At 33.2% G+C, this 24988-nt stretch overlaps 1 protein-coding gene across 3 annotated transcripts in view; it reads left to right on the top strand.

Annotated features, from left to right (window-relative positions):
• Positions 1–24988, top strand: part of dom (domino helicase) — a 56389-nt gene that overhangs the window by 16766 nt on the left and 14635 nt on the right. For all 3 annotated transcript variants that reach the window (XM_074173256.1, XM_074173257.1, XM_074173255.1), the window contains exons 10-19: positions 5446–5582; positions 8206–8352; positions 8411–8685; positions 8740–9112; positions 11531–11842; positions 12372–12710; positions 12764–12985; positions 17681–17716; positions 20103–21219; positions 23725–24294. In XM_074173256.1, the coding sequence (XP_074029357.1) occupies positions 5446–5582; positions 8206–8352; positions 8411–8685; positions 8740–9112; positions 11531–11842; positions 12372–12710; positions 12764–12985; positions 17681–17716; positions 20103–21219; positions 23725–24294 (3528 nt within the window). The remainder of the gene's footprint in view (positions 1–5445; positions 5583–8205; positions 8353–8410; positions 8686–8739; positions 9113–11530; positions 11843–12371; positions 12711–12763; positions 12986–17680; positions 17717–20102; positions 21220–23724; positions 24295–24988) is intronic.

Genomic DNA, 24988 nt, shown 5'->3' with positions numbered 1-24988 from the left:
AAACTCATTTGATTTGAATATTTTATCATTAGGGAAATAATTATAATGAAAAAAGTATTATATTTCACTCTTTGTAAACATTTTCTTATCAGACAAAAATTTTTATGTCCTTTTAAGTTCAATGAACCTTTTTCCAGAAGTACGAAAAATCACTCACTAGCAGCGCTAGTAGTTCGGTAGGGACAAACATGCCTAATCCTCATATGAACATATGGTAAAGTACAATTAAAAAGAATGTTTTTGACAGACGATATTTCTGGAGCAGAACTAAAATTTGCAACTGTAAAGGATAACAACAATGTTGTAACATTAAAACGTTGGCTTGCATGCCGTAATTTAAAAATAACTGGAATAAAAGTGAATTAATATATAAATGAAATAATAATAAATGAAATTAAAAATAATTATGAATTTCAGATTTATTTCCCAGTGAAATATGAATCAAATACCTATTGATGGTAATGAAATAAATTTAATTAAATATAATAAATGATTATGATTTAATAAACGATTGAGTTTATGTCTCATTCTAATCAATGGTCATTAACTATTTCATGTTTAGAGCATACAAATGAATATTTATTTATTTTTTGCATTGTTAAATCCACTCTCCTCGAAGCATGTATCCATTTCTTATTACATCTAACCTCATTAATATGACGTTTTATGAATGGAATTAAAAAAAAGTTTTCTTCCAAATATCGATTATCCGACGTACAATTCGCGAAACGGCATTACTTTGTTGGCATTATACTAGCACAAAATAATTTTTTATATCAGATTAATATTTTTAAATAATAAATTAATATTACGTAAATAACACTGTTTTACATGTGAATAGTTTGTTTGTCCCTACTACTAGTGCTGCCTCTCGTGACACGTTCGCTGTACTATTCTCAGGAAAAAGACTCATTAATAAATGCCAAATCAGTGGAATGAATAATGTAGGAGCCAAAATTGGTAGACGCGTAAGGGAAAGCAACATATTGAAACTATGTGAGGTACAGGTGGAGCTTCGTGGGGAAGGCCCTTTTTTACAATTTTTGTAAATAACTCGAAAACTGTGGTATCTAACATAGTTTATACATATACTGAATTATTCTACATTTTCTACAAAAAAAGTTTAAGGACCCCTGAATACTCAAGGATCAATATGGCCCTTCACAGCATGCAATTAAAATTAATGCAAGCAAGGACACAGGCCGCGCTTCGCCCAAAGCACTTTATGATTAGCAGCGATCGCAAGCATTTATATGTATATTTAGTATCAGCAATGCACCCGTGCGGAACCGGGGTGGGTCGCTAGTGAAGTATAAAAAAAAGGAATTGAAAGTAATGCCCCAACCTGATGTTCGCATGGACAATTCATACTGAAGCATGTATAATTATAATTTCAAAAGAGCCAACTATCCACAACTGTATAATCAAATATCTCTTATTGACTGGACCTTCTTGGAAGAAGATGCATCCACATATTTCTATGGAAAACTTTATAATGTTTTTGATCGCTGCTGCCCCAAGTATACAGTTGAATCCAAAAATAAATATCCTCCTTGGTATAATAGAAGCATTATAAGAGATTTGCACGCTAAAAGCAGAATCTGTCGCAAATACAAGCGTGAGTGTAATCTGCAGGCCCTTGAAGATTCCAAACATCTTTTAGCAAAAATAAATCATGATGTTGATGTGGCATATAAAAAATTCTTTGGTGAAACTGAGGAAAAAATACATATCAATCCCAACAGATTTTGGTCATTTATATATAATAAACGAGGTAGCTCCAAAATATCACAAATACTGAATTTTGAAGGTCAATTGCTGGAGGGGCCCTCTAATATCGTAAACGGTTTTGCCAATCTTTTCAAACAATCGTATACCGCTTCTTCCCCTTTTCAACCAAACTCTAATATTGAAAATAATAACTTTCTTGATATATCAGGCTTCAGTGAAAACGAAGTATACGAGGCACTAAGGTCGCTCAAGCCTAAAAAGACCACTGGTCCAGATGACATTCCAGCTTTCATCCTAAAAGATTGTGCACTTGTGCTTGCTTGTCCTCTATCTATACTAATTAATATCTGCTTAAGATCGGCTACAATACCAAGGATCTGGAAATCATCAAAAGTCTGTCCCATTTTCAAAAAAGGAGATAGACGAGATATTTCAAATTATCGGCCTATCTCTATTATTTGCAACTTTGCAAAGGTTTTTGAGATTCTGCTGTAGCGAGTTATATATCTGCATGTTAGTTGCAATATAACTATAAACCAACACGGTTTTATGAAAAATCGTTCAACGGTTACCAATCTTCTGACTGTAACCCAACATATTACTGAATCTATTGACAATAGGGCCCAAACTGATGTTATTTACACAGACTTTTCTAAGGCCTTCGACAGGCTTGACCAAGGCCTTCTACTGAACAAATTAGTAGCCTTTGGATTATCTTCATCCTTAATCGCACTCTTTCAGTCCTATCTACGGGATCGAAAACAATATGTTCAGCTCAATGGTTTCAAATATACCCAATATAGTGCTTCTTCCGGTGTTCCACAAGGTTCAAATCTGGGACCGTTGCTCTCCAATATATTCATTAATAATATTGCAGATGTTATAGATGTGTATTTCCTTTTATATGCCGATGATCTAAAACTATACTGCCTCGTTGAGAACATAGATGATTGTGTGAACCTCTCAGCAAACGTAGGACGGGTTTTAGAATGGTGTTATTGATATAACTTGTCACTGAACCCGGATAAATGTAAGGTTTGAAAACGAATATCTTGATCTTTGATTATTCAATAGAAAATGTTTCCCTGGTGAGACCAGAAACATTTACTGATCTTGGCGTCACATTTGACACTGCACTATCATGTAATAGGCATATCGATAATGTTGTAACCACCTCCTGTCTTTTGCACGGATTAATTGCACGTAACAGTAGTGATTTCAAAGAAACTTCAACCTTAAAAACTTTATTCTATGCTTCCATAAGATCAAAGTTAGAATACGCAACAGTTGTGTGGATCTCCATTTATCAATATCACATTGATAGAATAGAAGCAATTCAACGACGATTTTTAAAACTGCTAAGCCTAAAAACTGATGGCATTTATCCTCCAATAGGAACAACCCACTCTGAATTGCTACAAAAGCATAACTTTAACTTTTGCAGACTCGAAAAAAGGCGTGAATATTATAGTATTGCACTAACCTATAAAATTATCAAAATCATAGTTGACTGCCCAACATTACCGGAAAAGTTTAATATTTGCATTCCTAGAATCTGTTCCAGACACCTGAGTACTTTCTATATAAAAACATCTCGCACAAATGTTCTGGAGAATTCTCCGATCCCTACCATGTGTAAAGTGATAAATTCTATTAGCGATAATTTAGATATATTTAGTTGCAAATTGTCAAATATAAAATCCTACTTCCTAAATATAATAAATATAAAATCTGTAGTGTTTATAGTCACTTGTTTGTAATGTTTGTAGACTTTACAGTCAATTGTTTGTGATCTATTTATTATACTCTGTTATTTCCTGCTCTGTAATTGGGCTATGTCCTGTAGAGTTTCGTTATTACAAATAAATAATAAAGCAAATGATAAAAGTGTGATTCGACTTCAACTAATATTTCTTTGAAGAGATTAATTCATCTGTTACATTTAATTTCACTGGAAAGTTGATTATATTCCAAGACCCCTCCGTGGAATAAAAAATTATTTTACTTGCATAATGTGTTCGACTTGCATATAATTTCATTTTTCCTCGTGTGGGATATTTAATATAAAAATCATAGAAAAATGGAACAACTTATTTTTCTTGAATAGCCAATCATTTCCCTTATGGAGGTATATCTGTTCCATTTTAGCAGTACATTTATGCCTCTATTCTACAATTTTTGAAGTGCACTTAAACAAATAGCATTAAAGTGACTAATTGAGCTTTCAAATCATTAATTATCCTAAATCCAAGTCTTCTACCAATTCAATTGTTTTACCATATATTTCAATTATCAGAACTTTATCAATTGCATTGTACTTACATTGAGTGGTTATAATCAATGATGTGGTTCTATTGATGTTTACAAAGTATAGTGTTATTGGATTTCGCTTCCATTGCATTCACTTGTTTGACTGTGAATTTATTAGTATCAGCATTCGTTCCTTCGCCTGAATTCAACAAAGTTGTCTGCTCTAGCGAAGTATTAGGACATTATCGCCCTTTTGGCAAACTATCAGACATTGCTGCTTCATTTTTGCTAATTGAGTAGTATTGGCTATTATTTTCAATTTTATTCACCTTTGGTGCTGGTATATAGTCCATTTTTTAAAAGCTCATTAGGAGAAAAGTTTTTTCTTGCAATGCTTGCACTTTTTCCGTAAATTCTTGTATAACAGTTTTAATGAGCTATTATAGTATTTGATCTCCTATTGATGATTTTGTGAAATCATCATATTATATTTTTACAGCGTTTTCATTATTGTTGGGGTTAGAAGTCACTTCATTCTTTACCCCACAGCAGATCATTCCACCATCAGACATTCCATTTTTCAGTCTATTGGCACAACTATTATGTGCTGTTTTCGCACATTTAAGAGATCACACTCCATTTACTACATTTGAAAGACAATATTTGGAATTCAACTCGGCTCGCGTATCGCCAACCAAGTTCAGGAGATGAAAGAAATTGAAGACGCCAACTTGGTTGGGGGAGCGCGCGGATGTTTGAGAATATCATAAGATTTAATAATTTTTTGGTGTTTTCAGATTCGTGAGATGTTTGTAGCTAAATCTTCAAATAAGTGGTCGTCGGGTGAGAAATATATTTATGTGCCAGTGGGGGTCTGTACATGCATATCATGAACATGTTTATTTTTTGTCAATGAACCATTGAAAACTCTGTTGACGATAAAATCGATGAAATTCAGGAACTAAATGAATACAATATTCACCAGGAGATTGATATTAAAACAAAGTTCAAATCTACTTTCGGTTTAACTGGGGTGCTCCACATTTCAAATTATTTTGGCTAAATTACCTTCAGCATCTGAGTGAAAATAATGAGTCATATAATTCATCAAGTTCAATGTACCCGTAATTCTGAATATTAATTATTATGCTTTAGATCCCTCTGACCTATCTCATATACCAGTTATCACATTTCTAGAATTCTTTCTCAAACATGGAATATCTTGTCGAAACAAATCTTATTTATAAATTTGATCATTTCTTCACGCTGCACAGTCGATCAGTTACCATTTCTGTAAGTGTGTAACTTTTGCAACTGTGCTAGATAAACGCAATGGCCAGCATGTTTTTGAATTTCACTGTTGAAAACTATCTAGAACCTTGCAACACATACATACTAATTATCTTATTATATGCTTATTGATATGATTTATCAAAATTAATTTAATGAATTATTTTATTACAGGCGGACAGAAATTGACGTTTTTATCTCAACCTGTATCTACTATAGGAAATGCTGGACATGCAGTTACGCAAGCTTTTGTCAAATTCCAGTTGACGTCAGTAACAACTGTTGCTAATACTTCATCTGTGACTACGACAGTATGTATGATTCTCATTATGATTTACATATTACATACACTACAGAAATTCTATATACATTTTGTTGGTGATAATAAATATAGTTTAATTGAGATAACTTATGCATTTTTATGAATTCAAAACTACTTAGTTGATAAGATTACCCCTCCCAAATGATCCCAAAATGATATTTTCTTTCTTTTGGATCAATTATAGGTATGGATTTTTTCGAGAAAAACAGTGCAAAATTTGGAATATGTCAGAAAGTTCTGTTTCTCATTCAGTAGGCATTATCCCATAAGATTTGTTGAAAGCAAAACATCAATATTATTGATAGTTGTCTAATTGAATTTTCTTCAACCCTTTCCGGTTGACTCCTTCAGATGTTCTGGCCCTACCGAACGTGTAAAAGACTAACTTAATCAAACAGTTGCTCAAATAAATGATAGTCAGGAACACTTGAAAACAGCAATACAAGCCATTGCTGAGCAAACATTCCTCACTTTGAGGAATCGGGTGTTTTCAAAAGAAGAAAATTATTTGAGAAAAATGAAAAATGCTTCAAATTAGTGAAAATCATTCAATAACAAAAGAGGCTCCTTGCTTGTCCTCGATCATCGTAAAGAATGAATTGAGGAAATGTGTTTCAACTTTTTTTCTGAATCATATGGCTTTTCTAATATTGCATTAATACAATATCAACATCGTTTCTTGAATATTTACAAGTGACAAAACGGAATTTCTTAATAAATAATAAGCTGAAACAATTTAAAATTTAAATGTGTAAAATATTTTGGCACATATTAAAAGCATATATCAATATAGCACGAATAGTGAATAGATTATTGTCTTCTACAATACACATTGAACACCAATTTTGTTTCTTTAGTTTTGACTACAAAAATATTTCCATAAAGTTTCGAAAGATGAAAAAGTTTATTACCAGCATTCTATCTTGTCTTGTGAGAAAATGGTTGTAATTTTTATATATGATTTTTTTTTCTCAAATCGGAGATCCACATTAATTTCATCTTGACACTTTTCATTCCTAAATAATATTGCTGATGTAATTGTGTGTCGGAGCTATTTTCCGGACTTGTCAAATGTAGTATGGTTTTTATGTCTGACGTTTCATGTACAATTGCGGTTGATAACGAGTTTCAGTGGTCCAGTTGTTCTTACAGAGCATACACTTTTTAGTATGCAAAAAAATATGTCTTGAATCGAATAGAGCCCACGTTAAGATTATTCCAACTATTCTACCAATCGTCCATTTATGTTATTTTCTCTCTTTAGAATATTTCAATTATCAGTATTAAAATGAACAGTAAGTACATAAATAAAACAATATGCGTCTCATATGTGTATGATTATTTACTTGGAAAGACCATTTTTTATTCCATAATATGTATTTCTACCATAATAATAATATATAATGAAGAAGGTATGTGCAAAAATGATTTTGTTGAAGTGAAATTTCAATTTAAAATATCTGCATAGTGATATCCACTTAACCTATCACATTATAAATTGAAGAATGATGAGATTGACAATCAGTAAAAGTGATCCAAAAATTATTTGAAAATCTGAAACACTAAAAGAAAATCTAGAGTTCAGGATTTTTCCTGGCTAATTGGTGCTTCTGGTTTATTGAAATTCATCACATGAAAGTATTGGGATATTTTTCATGTAATTTTGTGATGTTTCAACATCGAATAACTCTTAATATTGACCTAAAGATACAATCCCTAGATTTGGTGGTTCTAAGGATTTTTTTTGTTTTATTGCATAAAACCGTTACTTGATATATTTGTTCAGGAGAACGAACAAATGAACACAATAAATTTATTCAAGACACGTTTTGCTATATGGTAGCTTCATCATTTAGATTGGTACATTTTATATAACAGTAGGTTAAAACAAAACTTATTAGATAAGTAATTAAATCTGGTAAAATAGGCATATTTTGACAAAAACAGTCACAATAGGGTATTACTCATAGAAAAACAGGTAAAATATTGGCATTTTATGTCAAAATTTAATTAGATAAATTACTATTTCTGGCAAAACAGGTAGATTTAGAAATAACAATTGATACAATATTACTCCTGAGAAAACAGTTGATTTCCAGAGATTCAATAAACACAAATATTCAAATTTTCTTTCAAATGACGAACCAGAAGTTATTTATTAACTATTATTATACTTGTTTTCATAAAATCTCGATAATTACCATATTCACAAAACGAAGTAGAAGTAATATTGTACTAATTGTTCTTTGAAATCCACCTGTTTTGCCAGAATTAAATCAAGTTTTGACATAAAATGCCTGCTGCTTTATCTGATTGCTTTTCCAGATAATATGAAATGTTATATAAAATTCATTATAGAATAGATTGATATACTAGTCTGAATGATGAAGCTACTGTGTGGCGAAAGGCGTCTTGAATAAATTTATTGTGAAAAATCTATAATTATCATGTTATTAATTTCCATCAGGTAACGGTACAGAGTATTCTTAATAAAAAGCCGTTAATTTTGAAACTCCAGTTAGAATTTTATTGAAATACTACTTTGTGATTGCTGAAATGTGGTGATGGTGTGATTCTATTTTATAATATCTAACTTATTCAGTTCTTTTCAGAACTCTATTTCTGTAGTGAAAAGCGAAGAAAACAAAACTAAGAGTGGACGAACACAAGTAGGAAATGATTATATAGGTAGACTTTATTCCAAGCAAAATAGTTTGGATGTTCGGTGGGCTAGTGAAGAAAAAGTAGTTGGACTATCAGTTAGTATATAACCCAATACTATTATTTTTTTTACTAACACATATGTATATATAACAGGATGAAGAAGACCTGAAAGGCGAACGTAGAAGGAGATTGTGCTTGATGAATAGCATCAATGAAAGTAGATGTTCTGCTCTTCCATTGTATGGGAGAGATTTTCAGGAAGCAGTTAAAATATTTTCTCCCAACAAAATTAATTGTTGGCATGGAGGAACAGTTCACTGTCTGAATGCATTATACGATACAAAAGTGGAGGAAACTCCCAATTACCTCAGGGCTCTTTTGTGCAATCCTGAAGAAAGAATTGAACAACTCCAAGATATTTGTGATAGGTAAGAAATTCACTACTCTGAAAAGCTTCATTATTTCAATGCTTTTTTTTGCAGATTTATATTTTATGTTCCTGCTGTGAAGTGTCAGGAGCCTGAACTTAGAGTGTGGCATCCACCTCCTAGTAAATATTGGAAAATGAAAGAGGATAAGCTTCTGATTCAGAAACTGTTCTCGAAACCAGCAACTCCCTTACATCACATAGCTTCAGCAATGGTTACGCAGTTTCCTGACCCTAGATTAATTCAATATGACTGTGGAAAATTGCAAACGTTAGACAGGCTCCTCAGGAAATTGAAAGTCGAGGGTCATAGGGCATTGATTTTCACTCAAATGACAAAAATGCTGGACGTCCTTGAAGCCTTCCTCAATTTTCACGGTCACATTTATCTCCGGCTGGATGGAACAACCAAAGTTGATCAACGTCAGGTAAAAAATATAACACTATTTGTTGAACTTCAATGTGCACAGTCGATCAGTTTTCATTTCTATGAGTGTTGAACTTTTGCAACTGTGCTAGATAGAGGCAATGGCCAGCATGTTTTCAAATTTTGCTGTTGGAAACTATCTAGAACCTTGCGACACACTTTCCAAGATAGAGTATTGAGAAATTTGTCTAATGAATTATGCAATATCTCACCATTTAAAAAAAAAAAGTTGACGGCATTTCATGTCATTATCCTCAGTATAATTTTGGCTACTAAAAATTTTTAAAGTAGAGCTATTTTTTTCTTGAATCAAAAACCTGCTGTTTGATTTCCCACCACCCTATCACGCCCAATAATATTAAAACAAACGTTAACAAGGGTGTTTTTTTTATTTATGATGTCCCAAAGCCTGTCCACAGTCTGATGAAGCAACGTAATTCACTGAGAAAAATACATTGTCTTCCTATAGAGTTGCTCTCATTAATATAAAAGGTGTGTTTCTCTGGCGATAGTTTTTTCACAAATTAAGTAACTTCTAAAGTCTTGCTTGAGTATCTCATTATAGTGTATGAACACCTAATTAGAGCAGATAATAACTAACCAAGAAATTGCAGTAAAACAACCAAATTTGAAGTATTAATTTATGAAAAAGGGAATTTGCGCTAGCTGTTTTGTCGCTTTTCAGTGATTAATATTTTTGGCCGCTACAGCAATAGTTTCTTCAGTTACAACATTTAACTATGTCATCAATAGAGGAGGGACTAGGGGATCAAGAAATCCATACATATATTACTTTTTTTAATAAATTGATGGATGTAGCCGTTACTATGTTGTGGGAGATCATAATGCAAAGAGGAATGAAAATTTCTATGTTTTTTACCACTTTTATTTGTAACTTACGTTACTGCATATAGGACGAAACTGCAGCAACGTTAGTTACAAATAAAAGTGGTAAAAAACATAGAAATTTTCATTTCTCTTTTCATTACTTTTTTTAAAAGTATAATGATTTGAAATATTATTAAATTAGACAGAATTTGTAATTCAAAATTATCTCACCAACATACAAGACAATGAAACTTTCGATTCAAAAAACGAAATGGAAACATCTGGTTTTACTTTATATTAGGTGCAATAATGTTACTTTCTTAAAAACAGCTTTAAGCATTTTCTACCACAAAATGGGTTACTTGAATGAAAGGAGGTTAATTTCTTATGAGAAGTTGGGAAGATCTTGAAACCTCATAATGCTCAAATTCTTAAAAGTTTTACTCTACTCAAAATGAGGAATTCGGAACCTTATTTTTACTTTTTTTTTTTTTTATAAAGAGACGTGGGTACAGAGCGAATAAGGGTTTTTTGAGAGGCTTCTGTATCTGTAGAGTAGGGAGGGTGACTGTAAGCCCACGCACTTAGGCCACATGTGACCCATTGTACATCCTCCCGAGGAGTTGTCCTCCTAGGTCGTCGTCCATCCTGTCCTTTCCAGGAAGGTGGACAGGTCGCTGGGAGACATCTCCTTTATATCGGCAGGTGTAGGCCAAGACTCGCCGAACACACACTCTCTTATTGACGATAACTCCGGGCACTCGCACAGGACATGCCTGACAGTCTCATCTTCCTGTTCACACATCCTGCATAGAGGTGTGTCCACTAGCCCCATATTATGTAGGTGTTTCCTTAGCTGACAGTGGCCAGTCAGAAATCCTACTGTAAGGTGTAGATTTTTCCTGGTCATCGCCAGATATTTCTTCGGCGCCAGCTTCCCAGGGTCGCCCAAGGTGATCCTGGCAAGATTACAATCGTAGTGGTGGTTATAGTCTTTTGATGAGGCTGCTCGAATCACCAGAATAGTGACATGATAATCATTCTGGAATACAATTGATATGCCAGTTGATGTATTGTTGAGAACTTTGATTTGGCATAATGTGGCTAAACACCTTTACATCATAACAATGGTCCTCATTTGTGAAATATATATAAAATGGTTCCTAATTATATACCTCATTTATTAATTATAATCATGTTTCCACTTATCCCACAAAAAATGTGAATAATTTCCATAAAGTTCAAATGCCTAATACAAACTTATTGCATTGAAGGGGTTATATGTATGTCTGATACATAATTATTTTATTGTTAACTGTAAAGAATATGATGTATATGATATATTGCGGGTGTATTGTTTACTTGTAAAAAGTATGACTTTTGCCGTATGTACAATTTGTACCCAACTGGTCAATAAAGAATTCGAATTTAAATTTAGTCTTCGTTTTATACTTACAGAAGAAAATGCTTCTACATAAAAATATATTTTAACACTTACTGTGTTGATGGCGCATGTGCATTATTTTACCTTCCCAACATTATATAACATTGTAATATTCAACATTTTACAAAATACAATTTTCAATTTCAGGTTTTGATGGAACGCTTCAATGGTGACACACGAATTTTCGCTTTCATTTTGTCCACACGTTCTGGTGGTGTAGGTGTTAACCTAACCGGAGCCGATACTGTGATATTTTATGATTCTGATTGGAATCCAACCATGGACGCTCAAGCACAAGATCGTTGTCACCGAATTGGACAAACAAGAGATGTACACATCTATCGATTGGTGAGCGAGAGAACTATAGAAGAAAACATTTTGAAGAAGGCAAACCAAAAGAGACTACTCGGAGATTTAGCTATCGAAGGTGGCAATTTTACAACAGCATATTTCAAGAGTGTAAGTTGTAGTAAAATATGAAGAATAATAATATGATATAATATATCACAGGGTATATCACATGAAAAAGAATATGAAAAGATTAACTGAAATTCACGTTAATTACCATATGATACTGGTTATTAGTTTCTTTGAACAAAAGTTCATTTCTTATATTTGTAGTCTTCAATATACCCAACTTTTAGTTTCATTCTACCCTTTATATTTCCAGTGAGACTTGAAGGTTTTTTGGAAATTATTTCAAAGCTGTCATATTCAATTCATATTCAGATTTCATTTTCACATTTTCAGATTTCATTTTCACATATTCAGATTTTCACTAGTGTACATATTATTTGGAAATTTTGAAAAAAGTTTGAACCAACTAATTTTGTTTTCATACTTCAACTTTTTAAATTATCAAACAATTACATACAGGTATTTAAAAATAGCAACAAATTTGTCAGGGAATCATGTAAATGTACAGGAATTTAATTCAGTGGAAGTGCTAGGTACCCTGTTAAGTAATAATGAAAATAATTTGTTTCAGTCAACTATTCAAGATCTGTTTAATGTTGATCAAAATGAAGAGAGTGCTGCTAATAGAATGTCGGAAGTGATTGAAATCAAGAGAGATAGAGAGAAGGCATTGTCGGGTGAAACGTCCACTTCAGGTGATGATAAAGTGGCAATGGGGGCTCTTGAGAATGCATTAGCTGCCTGTGAGGATGATCAAGATGTCCAGGCAGCCAAAACTGCCAAAGCCGAGGCTGTTGCAGATTTGGCTGAGTTTGACGAAAATATACCGCTCGAGGAGCAAGAAAAAGAGAAAGAAAAAGAACCTGAGATTAGCAAAGCTGAACAGGAAATAAATAGTGTAATTGAAAAGGTAATTGTACTACAAAAAATACATTGTGTTGAAGATTTAATGTGTTTTTATAGCTTTCAGCCATTGAGAGGTATGCCATGAAATTTATTGAAACTACTGAATCTGCTTGGTCTGCCGAGCAGCTGGCAGCAGCCGAGAGAGAGATTGAAGAGCAGAAACGAGAATGGGAACAGAATCGGTTGGCAGCAATGAGAGAGGAAGAGGAACGTCGAGCTCGTGAATTAGAAGAGGATGGAGATATTATCACCTTCTCTAGAGAGGATGCTACTAATCAGGTTAGCTCTAAAAGTAAAGTGTTCAATAGACGTAGGAAATTTTTGAAAGTGAATAAAAAAAGAAAGGCCAACAAAATAGTGAGACGGTCGAGGTCTACCAGCGAGAGTAAAGGAAAAGTTAAGAAGAGGAAGGTTAGAATTCTAATGAAGGATAATATTGATTCAAACGAATCAACAAACCAGTCTGATTTCGATAACTCTCAAAGGTGTGAAGATTTGGAAGAATCCCAACTTAATGGAGATACAGATAACAGCATGCACAGTATAGAAACTGAAGAATTCAACTCTACAAATTTCAAAAATATATCTAATCATGTGGATCACAACTCTCCCAGAACACGTTCAAGAGGAACTGTAGCTATCAACTTGTGGACCTTAGATGTAAGTCCAATTTTACCAGGTGAAAAACCAGCAAGGAAACATAAAAAAAGCAGTAGTATTGATAGTGATATTGACGATTCAATTGATGAGAAAAGTAAAAGTGAGTTTAGAGCTGTATCTGAAAGTGAAGATCCATCAGATAGCGATGCCAATACACGACCAAAGAAAAGAAGGAAATATGTCAAGAAAAAGAAATCTGCTAGTAGTAATGAAGAGTCTGATATTGAAATAAGAAGAAAGGGAAAAGATTTATCAGCAATCAGTACTGAAGAGCAGTTGAGCATATTTGGCAAGGGTAGAATTTGTAAAGTGGTGTTGAATGATATCGTAGCTGAAGGACAGTATAGGATTCCCAAAGATTTCAGAGAAGAAATGGAAATATCAGTAGAGCTTGAAACTGAAGATCTCACAGTCAAAACGATTCACAGTGAAAAAAGAGTTTTACTACATGAAGAACATGAAATTTTTGAGAAAAATCATGAAATTCTGCCTGCTGAATCAGTTAATTTCAACAACATACATGTTGATTCTTCAGTTGAAATATTTAGTGCTGAAAACAATATAGAACAGGGCTTGAAGGAGGATGAAACAAGAGATAATATATCGATTATTGTTGATCACAAGGAGAATGAAATACAAATATTGAACCATGAAAATGATTACCAGCACAGTACTGAGAAAGAAGAAAAAGATGAATCGCAACCTTCTGATTCTGAAAATAACTTCTTGACTGAAAATAAAATATCAGTTCCAGAGAATAGCAGTTCTTCAAATAATTCTGCAGAGGAAATGAAAGAGAGTGAAACAGGAAGTTGTGAATCCAATTATACTAAAATTGAGGAAAAGAAAAGCAATTCAGGGAATGAAGTGGCTCATACTGATAAATCTCAGATTGATTCTGAACAGAAAGTGACAGATATTGAAACAGCACCATTACCTAACGAGTCAAAATGTACCGACATTATTGATGCTAATATTTTGGAGATATCCACTGATGAGTTTGGGGGTCTGGATGGAAAAAAATCACAAACTGATGATTTTGAAGATTCCAAAGTAGATAATGATGTTAAAGACGACTTAGATTTAGGAAATGAACCCAGTGTGTTTCCAGGTTGTGAAACAAGTAAAAATGATTCTGTGAATGTGATAGATAGTGATTCAAAATTGAAGAATGATGGAGAAACATCCTCCAACAATCTGCCAGAAGTTTCTAACAGTACTCTTGGCTTGAGTTCAATTGATTCATGTGAGGTAGCCAAAGAAACTCCTAAAGAAAATATAGAAATAAATACAACTATACAAATCGAAAACAAATCTAGTCAATTGGATAATGGTCTTGAAAACAAAAAAAATTCTTTGGTAAATAACAGAAATGATAATTTTAGGTTTCGAGAGTCTAGAAAAAGCTATAGAAAATTCCGACACAAATATTCCAACAATAGAACTTTGGATGGTTGGGTAAAACGTTCTCCAGTGTCTCCAAGAACTAATATGAATGATGGAAGTACACACAATAATAGAGAGGAGTTGAGTTTCACCAGTTCAGAATCTTTCGAAAATCCACATTAAACCTTATATCACCTTCCAATATTTGCAATTAAGTGAATGAGCTCATAAACTTTGATGAACTTTATTTAATTGGCAGTGTTAGATGTTAATCTTGGACTTGAAAAAAATTTATTTCTGATATGTGAATATGTGATCTATTAGTTAGTTGTTATCTTGTACAGACTCTTAGGGTTAATTTTTTTACAAACATCTTTTAATGCGCATATTTGTAAATTATAGTGTGAATGTGTACGTTTGTTGCCTTCCAGATTTTTAAATTTCTGCCAAATTTAGTTTAAAATCTGTTGAATACCAATTCATTCATTTTTGAAATCCGATTTTAATTTTATTCCACTTTTGGTATATCTCTAATTAAATGCTTGTGGATGGGTCTGTTGAAAGTGTAGAACAGTTTTTCAAAATTGGTCCAAAGTAGTGAAAATATTGATCTCTAGAAGATATGATTTTTCGGCTTTTTACTTTTCTTTAATACGTTTAAAAAGGTGACAAACAATTTTTGTGAATAAGCTCTTGAACAAAGAAATATCAAATATACATTTTGAATTTTAGCTACCCTTTTTCTAATGGAATAATACTCTAGTATAACTTTCATATAACTTTCAGCCTTTTTTCAAGTAAACTTATGGAGACTACATAATAATGATACAACAATCATTAATTGTATAGTAATAGTCTGGAAAATTATCATTATCACGAATTATAGTTCAAATCACATATAAAATTCACATATTCAGAAAATTCTCAATGGAATAAAAACAATGTTCCCTTCAAAAAAAAGTTTCAATTTCATTTTAAACATTTCCAGAGTTGAACTTAATTTTAAATTATTCAGTAGAATATTAAAACTTATGTTTAAAACCTATTCCAAACAGATCTTTTTTTTTTCGATAAGCTCCAGAAGAGTTTATAAAAAAAAAACTATACTTATAATTAGGTAATATAAGTAACTATCTACATATTGTAACATCTCAAAAAATGATATGAAATGAAATCAATTTCAAAAAATCGTAGCAATAAAAAGCCGAAAAGTCTTTTCTAAACATCAATTCTTGATGAAAATATAAATATGTCCCATATATTAAAATATGTTCTTTGATATCATACATTCAATTTTCGTTGGTAGTTTACATGTTAGATATCACTACATAATTTGAGAAATTCTTCAAAAGTATTCATAGATTGAGTGTTGCTGTAAAAATTTTCAATGGTAAGAACTTTAACAAATTCTGGCAATGGTATAGTTAGAAATCTTGAGATTTTCCAAAAGCGGAAAGTTGAAGAATTAAATTCGGATTAAAAAAAAAGAAGTTAAGCCCAGTTAGATTTGGTTTTTGTGTTACTTGGCTGATTTTTTTTGACATTTTCAACAATCAAGATTTTTTTTTATTCTTGATTGAGTTCAAACCAAGACATGAGAAATAATATTTGGGTGTTGGGTGTTCCTAAGTGAATCCGTTGCTGCAAGTATGTATGGAAAATATGATATAAAAGCGCTCCTTATTTTTTTATTGTTTTGTTTTCTATATTTCTGAGCTGGTTTCCTGAAATTTTCATTGGCTATTAACTAACATTACTTTCATGTCGAACTCCTAGTTCGAACCATATTAAGTGACCTGAATATTGTCATAGGAATTTTTGAATATATCAGTATTTTGATATTCCAGATAATTGTTTATGAAGCACGTCTAAATTTTTACTGGATCATTTAGGGACACAATTCACAATCATTTTCAGTTTTTCTTGTACTCTTTTAATATGGATGGTATGAAAAAGATTTTATGGTTCTGTCATTACATCAGAAATGTACATAGTTATATATATATATGAAGAAAAAATAAATAAAGAAGTTCTCTTGCAAATGTTGTTTGTTTTGCGGGGTGGGCGTAGGTTTTGGTGCCTTTTTTGCTCTATCGTCCTTAGCGGGCACCAAAACACTGCCCCGCTGGACATGAGCAAGGGGGCTTCTTTCAAACCTACGAACCACCCCAAAGTTATCTTTCTGTTTTATATCATGGGCTTGCAAATGAGTGACACTCAATGAAACAACTTGAAAGAGTTTTATTTCACTTTCTAAATGAAACAATGTTTTACAAATTGGCACTATATTTTTCCTGTATTAAAATCGCTAGCGTTTTATTTTGATTATTTTTATTTTATTTTTTTACTCCTACTTTAAATAAACCTGGTCTGGAAAATACTGATCTATCTGCGGATATGTTTCAATTTGCTCAATCTAGAAGATTGAAAAGTTGATTTTAGATTCGTGATATGTACACTTGGGTGGGCCAGAGATATCCAATTTTTTTTTTTCACTCCCTGGTGTAAAAGGATGGAATATGTTGAAAAGTTTATGAAATACTATTCATCTAAAAATATCATTCTATTCAGAACAAAGTGAACATTGTTTCAGTTATAGTTTTGTGTGAATAAAACTGATAGGTAAAATTTAGAGATGGACTCTCAGGAGTAGAACAAGTCCAACAAAAATAATTCACTCCCAATAACAGACTTTTGACGCGTGTTTTGCCATCAAGTTGGCTTCATCAGGAAATGAACTATACCAACATGATTGGAGAGACACATGTCGAGAAGAGTGTTATAGTTCTTGTTTGTATTAGAATAAAAAATAGTGTCATTCAGAGGTGTTTTTCCTGCATGGAAATAAAATAAACTCAAAGGAGGTAACTATGGGGAGGTTTTAGGTACTTTTAAAAATTTTGTTTACATGAAATTTGATCATTACAGATTTGGGTATCGGATAATACAATGGAAAAAATGCCTGTAAGTACTAATTTTTTTCAATATAATCTACATTGATCGATTTGAAAACATCCCATCCTTGAGATCTCAACACAATGAATAATGTAATTCAACTTTATTTAATTATAGCATATCAGTTTTTGAGCCAATATTATTGTTTGATACTTATTATCTAGGTTGATATTAGTACTCAGACATGAATATGACTAATTGGATACCTATGAATATTTTTACATATTGTGTAGCATGGGTGTAAATTTAGGTATGGAAAGTTTTCGAATTGCCGCTTTATTTTACAGTGCATTTCTTTAATGTCCCCCTCCTTTTATTTTTTGAACGGGTCAACTCAAAAAATTGAAATTTGGGATAATTAAATTGATGCATGAATACTTTATTTTGAAGTGAAATTGACAGATGAAATTTTCAACATGGCTACTGGGCGCCATCTGGAAAAAAAAAATTAAATAGAAAGGGGGGGTCTTGTGACACATCTTTTTGAAGCTCCTGAAAAATGCTTCACAACCCTAAAATATAATGTCAATATCTTCAACTACTACAAAATGGCGGAACTTTTAATAATTGCCTGAAGACAAACACATTGATATCGATATTTCTATAATTATTCCTTTTTATCTACCGGCAATTCCAACAACCCGATAAGGTTCCGAGGTTCCTTAAGTTATTTTTTGTTTATAAAAACGACAAAAAATTTCAGTGCGACAATGAACACCATTGTTCAGTTAGAATATTCTCATTTACTTTTCGGTTTTACTAGTAGAAGGTACCACGTCAACAATCTCTAAAATGGTAAATTCTCGTCTATTGGAGGATACATTTGTACCGATTTTTATTTACGGTGCGACGCGTAACTTTCACGAGACCGAAAGGATTTTCAATGGACGTTTTCCGAATCGTCCTATCTGTAGAAAATATTTGAGGGAACTTGTATCTAAATTTACAACTACCGGTAGTGTAGATAATAAAAAGCCCCCAGGTCATCCGTCCTTTCAGGAAGAACAGCAAGTACAAATAATTGGTGAGATGGTAGTAAATCCTGAACAGTCTACTTATTCCATCGCGTTTGTTTGTGAGGTGTCTCCTTCTACTGTGTGAAGACTTTTGAAGAGGAATAGGTATCATCCATACAAAATTAAAATGGTACACCAATTAACTGAAGATGACACTGATCGAAGAAAGTATTCTGCGAAATCATGACAGAAACTATTGCAAGGCATCCTACCATCTCCACTATATTTGTTTTAGTGACGAATGTACATTTTTTTTAAACGGCAATGTTCACAGACAAAATTGCCGTTATTGTAGTGACACCAACCCTCACGTTTTCCGGGAAACACATACCCAATATCCAGAAAAAATGAACGTTTGGGCAGGAATATTGGAAGCCATTTTGTAGTACCTCTATTTATTACTCAAAATTCAACAGGGGAACTGTATTTGAATATGCTATATTTGAATATACTTGACTCATGTGAAATCGTCGAAGCGAATGCTAATGAATTGGATATGGATATTGTATTCCAACAAGATGGAGCACCATCACATTACTCCGGACAAGAAAGAAACTATTTGGATACTACTTTTCCCGTTCGTTGGATTGGCCGTCGAGGTCCTACAGAATGGCCAGCCCCTTCGCCAGGTTTAACACCGTTGGACTTTTTTTATGGGGCCATTTGAAGCAGAAGGTGTACGAAACTGAACCTGCTTCAATATTGGATATACGGCAGAGAATACTCAATATTTGTAGAGAAATTGACGTTGCTGTGTTCGAAAATGTTCGGCGTGAAATATTGGATAGGCTATTCATATGTCAAGAAGTTCAAGGCAATAATTTCGAGCATCTTCTGAACTCACCTCAAGCTCTTCACCTCATATTATGTAGTTAAATTTCGATGTATTCAGGTAATTATTAAAAGTTCCGCCATCTTCTAGTAGTTGAAGAGGAATCACACGTTAAAAGGTAAGACCTTGTTAGTCCTTAGCTCGCACAAGTTTCTCAACTTCTGAGAGTTGTCGTTCATATGGGAGCGACAGCTGATTAACGGAAAAACAGATTTTTTTTAATATGTCACAAGACCCCCCCTTTCCATTTAATTTTTTTTCCCAGATGGTGCCCAGTCGCCATCTTAAAAGTTTCATCTGTCAATTTCACTTCAAAATAAAGTATTCATGCAATAATTTCATTACCCCAAAGTTCAATTTTTTGAGTTGACCCGTTCAAAAAATAAAAGGGGGGCTGAGACATTGAAGAAATGCACTGTAAAACAAATTGAAACCAGAAATATTTTTGTCAGAATCTAAGTGTTTGTATTATGAAAAACATTTTAATATTGTTGATCTGTAGTATTGTAGTGGAAACAACTGTTGAGTACAAATTTGTTTCATTTAGATGTGGTGCCCCCCTACTCCACCCCAACAAGAAAATGACATTTATGTTGATCATACTATGACTTTCTTGTATGATGCAAATGTAATGATGGAATCACAGTTACCTCCAATATACGTGAAAAGGGAGGCCAAGAGAAACAGATTAGATACCGGACTTGTAGAAAGTAGACGTGCTCTGAAATTGCCAAGAAAAGAAGAGTCTACACACGCTCCCAAATCGTTGTTCCATTCGGCAACTATTTTGAAAATGCGGCGAGATTTGAAACTCCAAAAATATCGAGGAATTGTACGTTCATCAATTCCATTGCCGGGAAAATCAAGTTCTCAGAAACCGACAGTCGAGCAACCACTTTTTCATGATTGGACAATACACGAGGATATGGCTATTTTGAAAGTAATCCAGGGATTCCAAGGCCTTCCTTTGAATTTGCTTGTTTCCAATCCGGGCCATACAGCGAATTGGGATTTCGTATCTGATTATGTAAATACTGTTTCAATAACATACAGGTCTCCGAAACAGTGTAGACAGAGATATGAAACTTATCTTATGCAGAGGGAAGAAGGGAAGCAAGGTGGTCTGGACAGTTTTCTAAGAAAAAAGAAGAATAAAGCTAATGCCTTACAGAAATATCCTATGACAACCAAATCTAACCGTTCAATGCGTACATCTCAACTATATACCCAAGATAACAATTCCGCCTTTTCTCAGATAATGTGTGATCGATTTGAAGCTCTTAAAAACATTTCCAATAAAAGAATGTCAACTATCAGGACAGTCTTGAACAATCCACTCATGAACAAAACTAAAGCTCCGGTGTTGAATGAGTGTGGCATAGATTTAGAACATCCAGTTTTACCGGTAGAAGTAGCAGCACGTAGAGCCGAAAGAATAGCAAAGGAAAAGAAAACTATGACTCCTGAGCAACATCATGCTGCTCGATTACAACTTATGAAAGGTATCATCGGAACACAGCAACAAAATGCCTCTGCATCCTCTACAAGCCTAGTATCTTCTAATCCAGCTGTGGCATCATCATCGTCGTCTCAAATTATTGTATCCCAAACGTCTACAGCAACAAGTGCCAACGCTTTATCGAATGCTCCGGCAACTCCACCTAGTGAGTATAACAATTCTCAATATAGAATAGTACAGAAAAACTGTATTAGTAATTTTATAAACTAACCCAGTGTTTCTCAAAGTGTGCGCCGCGGCGCCCTGGGGCGCCGTGGAACCTTTACTGGGGCGCCGTGGGCCACGGGTGAGTCTCAAGCTACAACGTTTTACAATATAGATAACTGAGAGTAAAGATAATACGTCGGTACCTATTAATGAAAATCCTCCGATAGTATGATAATATCGGTAATTGCAAAATGCAATACGTTCAGACAGCCACCTACCTACTTTAATTAATTAAATATCTAGTGTTAGGAAGTTAAAAGGTAAGACCTCGTTAGTCCTTAGCTCGCACAAGTTTCTCAACTTCTGAGAGTTGTCGTTCGTATGGGGGCGACAGCTGATAACGGAAAAACATATTTAAAACAGATTTTTTTTAACAGTGTAGTCTTTACGTTCTGGGCGCCGCGATAACCTTAAAAAAACATAAGGGAGCCGTGAATTCGAAAAGTTTGAGAAACACTGAACTAACCTATAAAATTCATGTTGACTGAATGAATGAAAAACAATATGCCAATTTCAAAATAATGGAATGTCCCATTACCAAAAAATAATCCAACAACATAATCAAATTCTCAACTTTCTCAGTCATGAAGGAAAAAGACAATTGATCAAAGTTGGGAAAGTTTTTTAGATAAAAATAAAAAATGATTTAGAGTGATAAAGACTGAATTGAAGGCAAAAATAGGTGTACTTGTGGTAATTGTAAAAACGTACAATTGTAACTATATAAAACTAATGAAAAAATGAACAAAAAAATAAAATTGTATGATGTGACTGTATTCAGGATTAATTTCTATTTATTATTTCATTTTTATACAATTAGGATAGGAATATTAAACGAAAGTCTTTTTTTGTGGAGGAAAATCAGTTTTTCATCGACCTTTTTTTTGATTATTTTCACCTTCCACAATCTGAGAAATATGAAAATTATAATAGAGAACTTTTTATAGGTTTAGAAAGGGCAAAATTTTTAGTTTACCCCGCTAAGTTACTGCGTAAAATCAAAGTATTTTTCATAAAGAAAAACGTTCTATTTATTGGTAACTTGTATTTAACAATATCACTGATATATTTCTCAAATAAATTTTGTGGAGGTCAAATCGTAAGGTATAGTTTATGAAATTACTATGGATCTTCATCAAGTAACTGCCGAATCAATCAGAAAATATGATGAGTTTTTCAGATGTATTGGTTCAGTAATAAACTTGCCTGATGAAGCTACTATATAGTTAATGTTAGAATCTCACAATAAAATGATTTTTATTTCACTAATTCATATTTTAAAGGTAAGTTGAAAAATATCGCGTCTGAGTGCAAAATAATTTGTGAATTTTAATAAATGTCCACAAATTCCACGTTCACAGTCTGAATATTACACATAGTTCATTGCCGAGACTTCAAGATATATCTTTCATACTCACAGTAAACACATACCACTGATGATGTCTGCCGCAGTAGCAGACGAAACGTTTCCATTCGATCAAGGTCTACACAGTAGTGTATTGTCAAATCAGCCCATTAAGCCTTTTCAGTAACAAACTAAACTTCTGAAACTCTGGTTCAACATTTTGAACATATTGAACTGTGTCTTCAATCTTTCTGAGCGCTAATAATACAATACTCTGCCCAGAAATCAAAACATACTCTCACTCCTCCAACTTAAACACACCTCTGTTTCTAGGATCCATATGGTGCCATTAGGTATCAATGGGTTAATGTGTAGCAGTTTACATATTCATTTAATTGTGGTAATCGACTGATTTTTTTATTTTGGAATGTTAAGCCATTTTGCAAATGAGCCTATTTCTTTGAGATGTAATTTTAGACTTGATTATGCATAGTTCAAAATGGAAGATTGTTTGAAAATATTTGTCTTATGAAATTGTTTTGATTCATCCTGTTATTTTTTCTAGAATTGAATGAAAAAGATCTTTTTATTTAAAGACTTCCTTCAAAAATTTGAAACATTGAGTTAGTCAAACCCTGATATGGCCTTGTTTACTGCATGTTTCATTTTAAAAACCGAGGAGGAAGTTGTTCTGAGATTCAATTACTCATGTATAGAAAGATCTCCATACAGTAAAATTACGAGTAGGAAATGAGAATACAATATTCTCAAGGATATTTGGTTAAAACAATTTCTCATTTCATTTGTACGAGTAAGATAAATTTCACAATAACTTCAAAACCACCCGGTATAAACCCAAACAACCTTATAATTTTGAGAAAAACTTTTTCAAAGGGAAACAATTGAGTGAAAATAAATAGGGTGTTACAATTTGAAAGACACAACATTGTACATCATACATTTTTTTAAATTATTATTGAATGCTTTTCTGCGAGAGCACTGGAATTTCAGAAATAATGTTTCTATGCATATGCATACATTTTTTACCAACTTTTTAAATATGATATTTATATTCTAATTTGAATTTATACTTTTCAGATACTATGCGTACCCAGCGAATAATAGCCTCACCTCTCCAAACACCAACAGTGGTATCGGTCTCAGGATTGAGCCCTGCTCAGTTACAAGCAGCGACACAGAGACTCATAGTATCTACTGGCTCAAACGTACAGGGCAAAGGAGTTGTTGCTACTACTGGTATGCAAGGGAAAACAATTGGTCAAGCGCAGCTAGCAATGATAAGGCAAGCTAGTATGAAACAGCAGTTGAGGCTACACACAAGTAATATTTCCCAGAACATTAAAACATCTACTGTTACCATTGGTGGACAGCAGGCAGTGGTGCAATTCACCCAAGCGCAGCCCAGAGCTCAATTTGTGAGGCAAGGTACTGTGACAGTCGGAGGAAAGACTGGAATTACTAGAACTGTTAGCGAAGGGGAAGTTGCTCAACTGTTGAAAAAGCAACATCAACTCCAAAAATTGAGTACAGTGGGTGGCACTGCCACGATTCAAAATCTTTCTCCTCAGGTGTTTGCACAGGCTATACAAGCTGGAACGTCTGGAACTCCAGTTGCAACTTTAGTCAAAGCAAGCTCAGCTCCTGGAGGTGAGTGTGGGACATATTTGTTTTGATTTTTTGGATGGATATTTTCACTTTTTTCAATTTTTCAAGTAAAACGAAATACTTCACAAATGCATCGAGATTTTAAATATTTAATTTACCTGACTATTTAATGTCACATTGATATTTGCTTAAAATAAGCTTATAATTCCATATAAATACCATTTTTGAAATATTTTCATAACTTCAACTATTTTCTTCTTTATCTCTCTAAGTTACAAGTTTTCTGATAGATATTTATGATTCGTCTCAACACAAAACTCTAAAATAACCACACAAGTTGAGAGCGGTATCTAATGAAAAGATTCTTTGAAACACTTTACATAGAATTCAGTGTTTCTTCTTTTTTCTGGGGTTTTCAACCTTCCACAATTTGAAAAATAGACAAAGATAAATCATAGGGCAAACTGAAAAGTTCCCCTGAAAAGTAACAGCAAGATATGTACCACAGTAAAGTCCTATTCATAAACTTTGTCAAGAAATATTCAACGAAAAAAAATACTTTATATATTTAGCTTTCTTCAAATGGGATTTATATTTCAAAAAGTGATTCCTTTCTGTTCTCAAAACCCGAATTCACTATTGAAAAATTCCTATGAATACAAGTGGGACTCTTCAGCAGTTTGTATTGTGCAGAAGTTCTCATGGTGAAATTTTCCATTTGCTCTTCATTTTACAC

This window comes from Leptinotarsa decemlineata, unplaced genomic scaffold (assembly GCF_025532065.1).
Source record: "Leptinotarsa decemlineata unplaced genomic scaffold, Ldec_3_MD MMD2_tig00000218_RagTag_RagTag, whole genome shotgun sequence".
Taxonomy (NCBI): Eukaryota; Metazoa; Arthropoda; class Insecta; order Coleoptera; family Chrysomelidae; genus Leptinotarsa; species Leptinotarsa decemlineata.
This window is presented reverse-complemented; position numbering and strand designations above follow the sequence as displayed.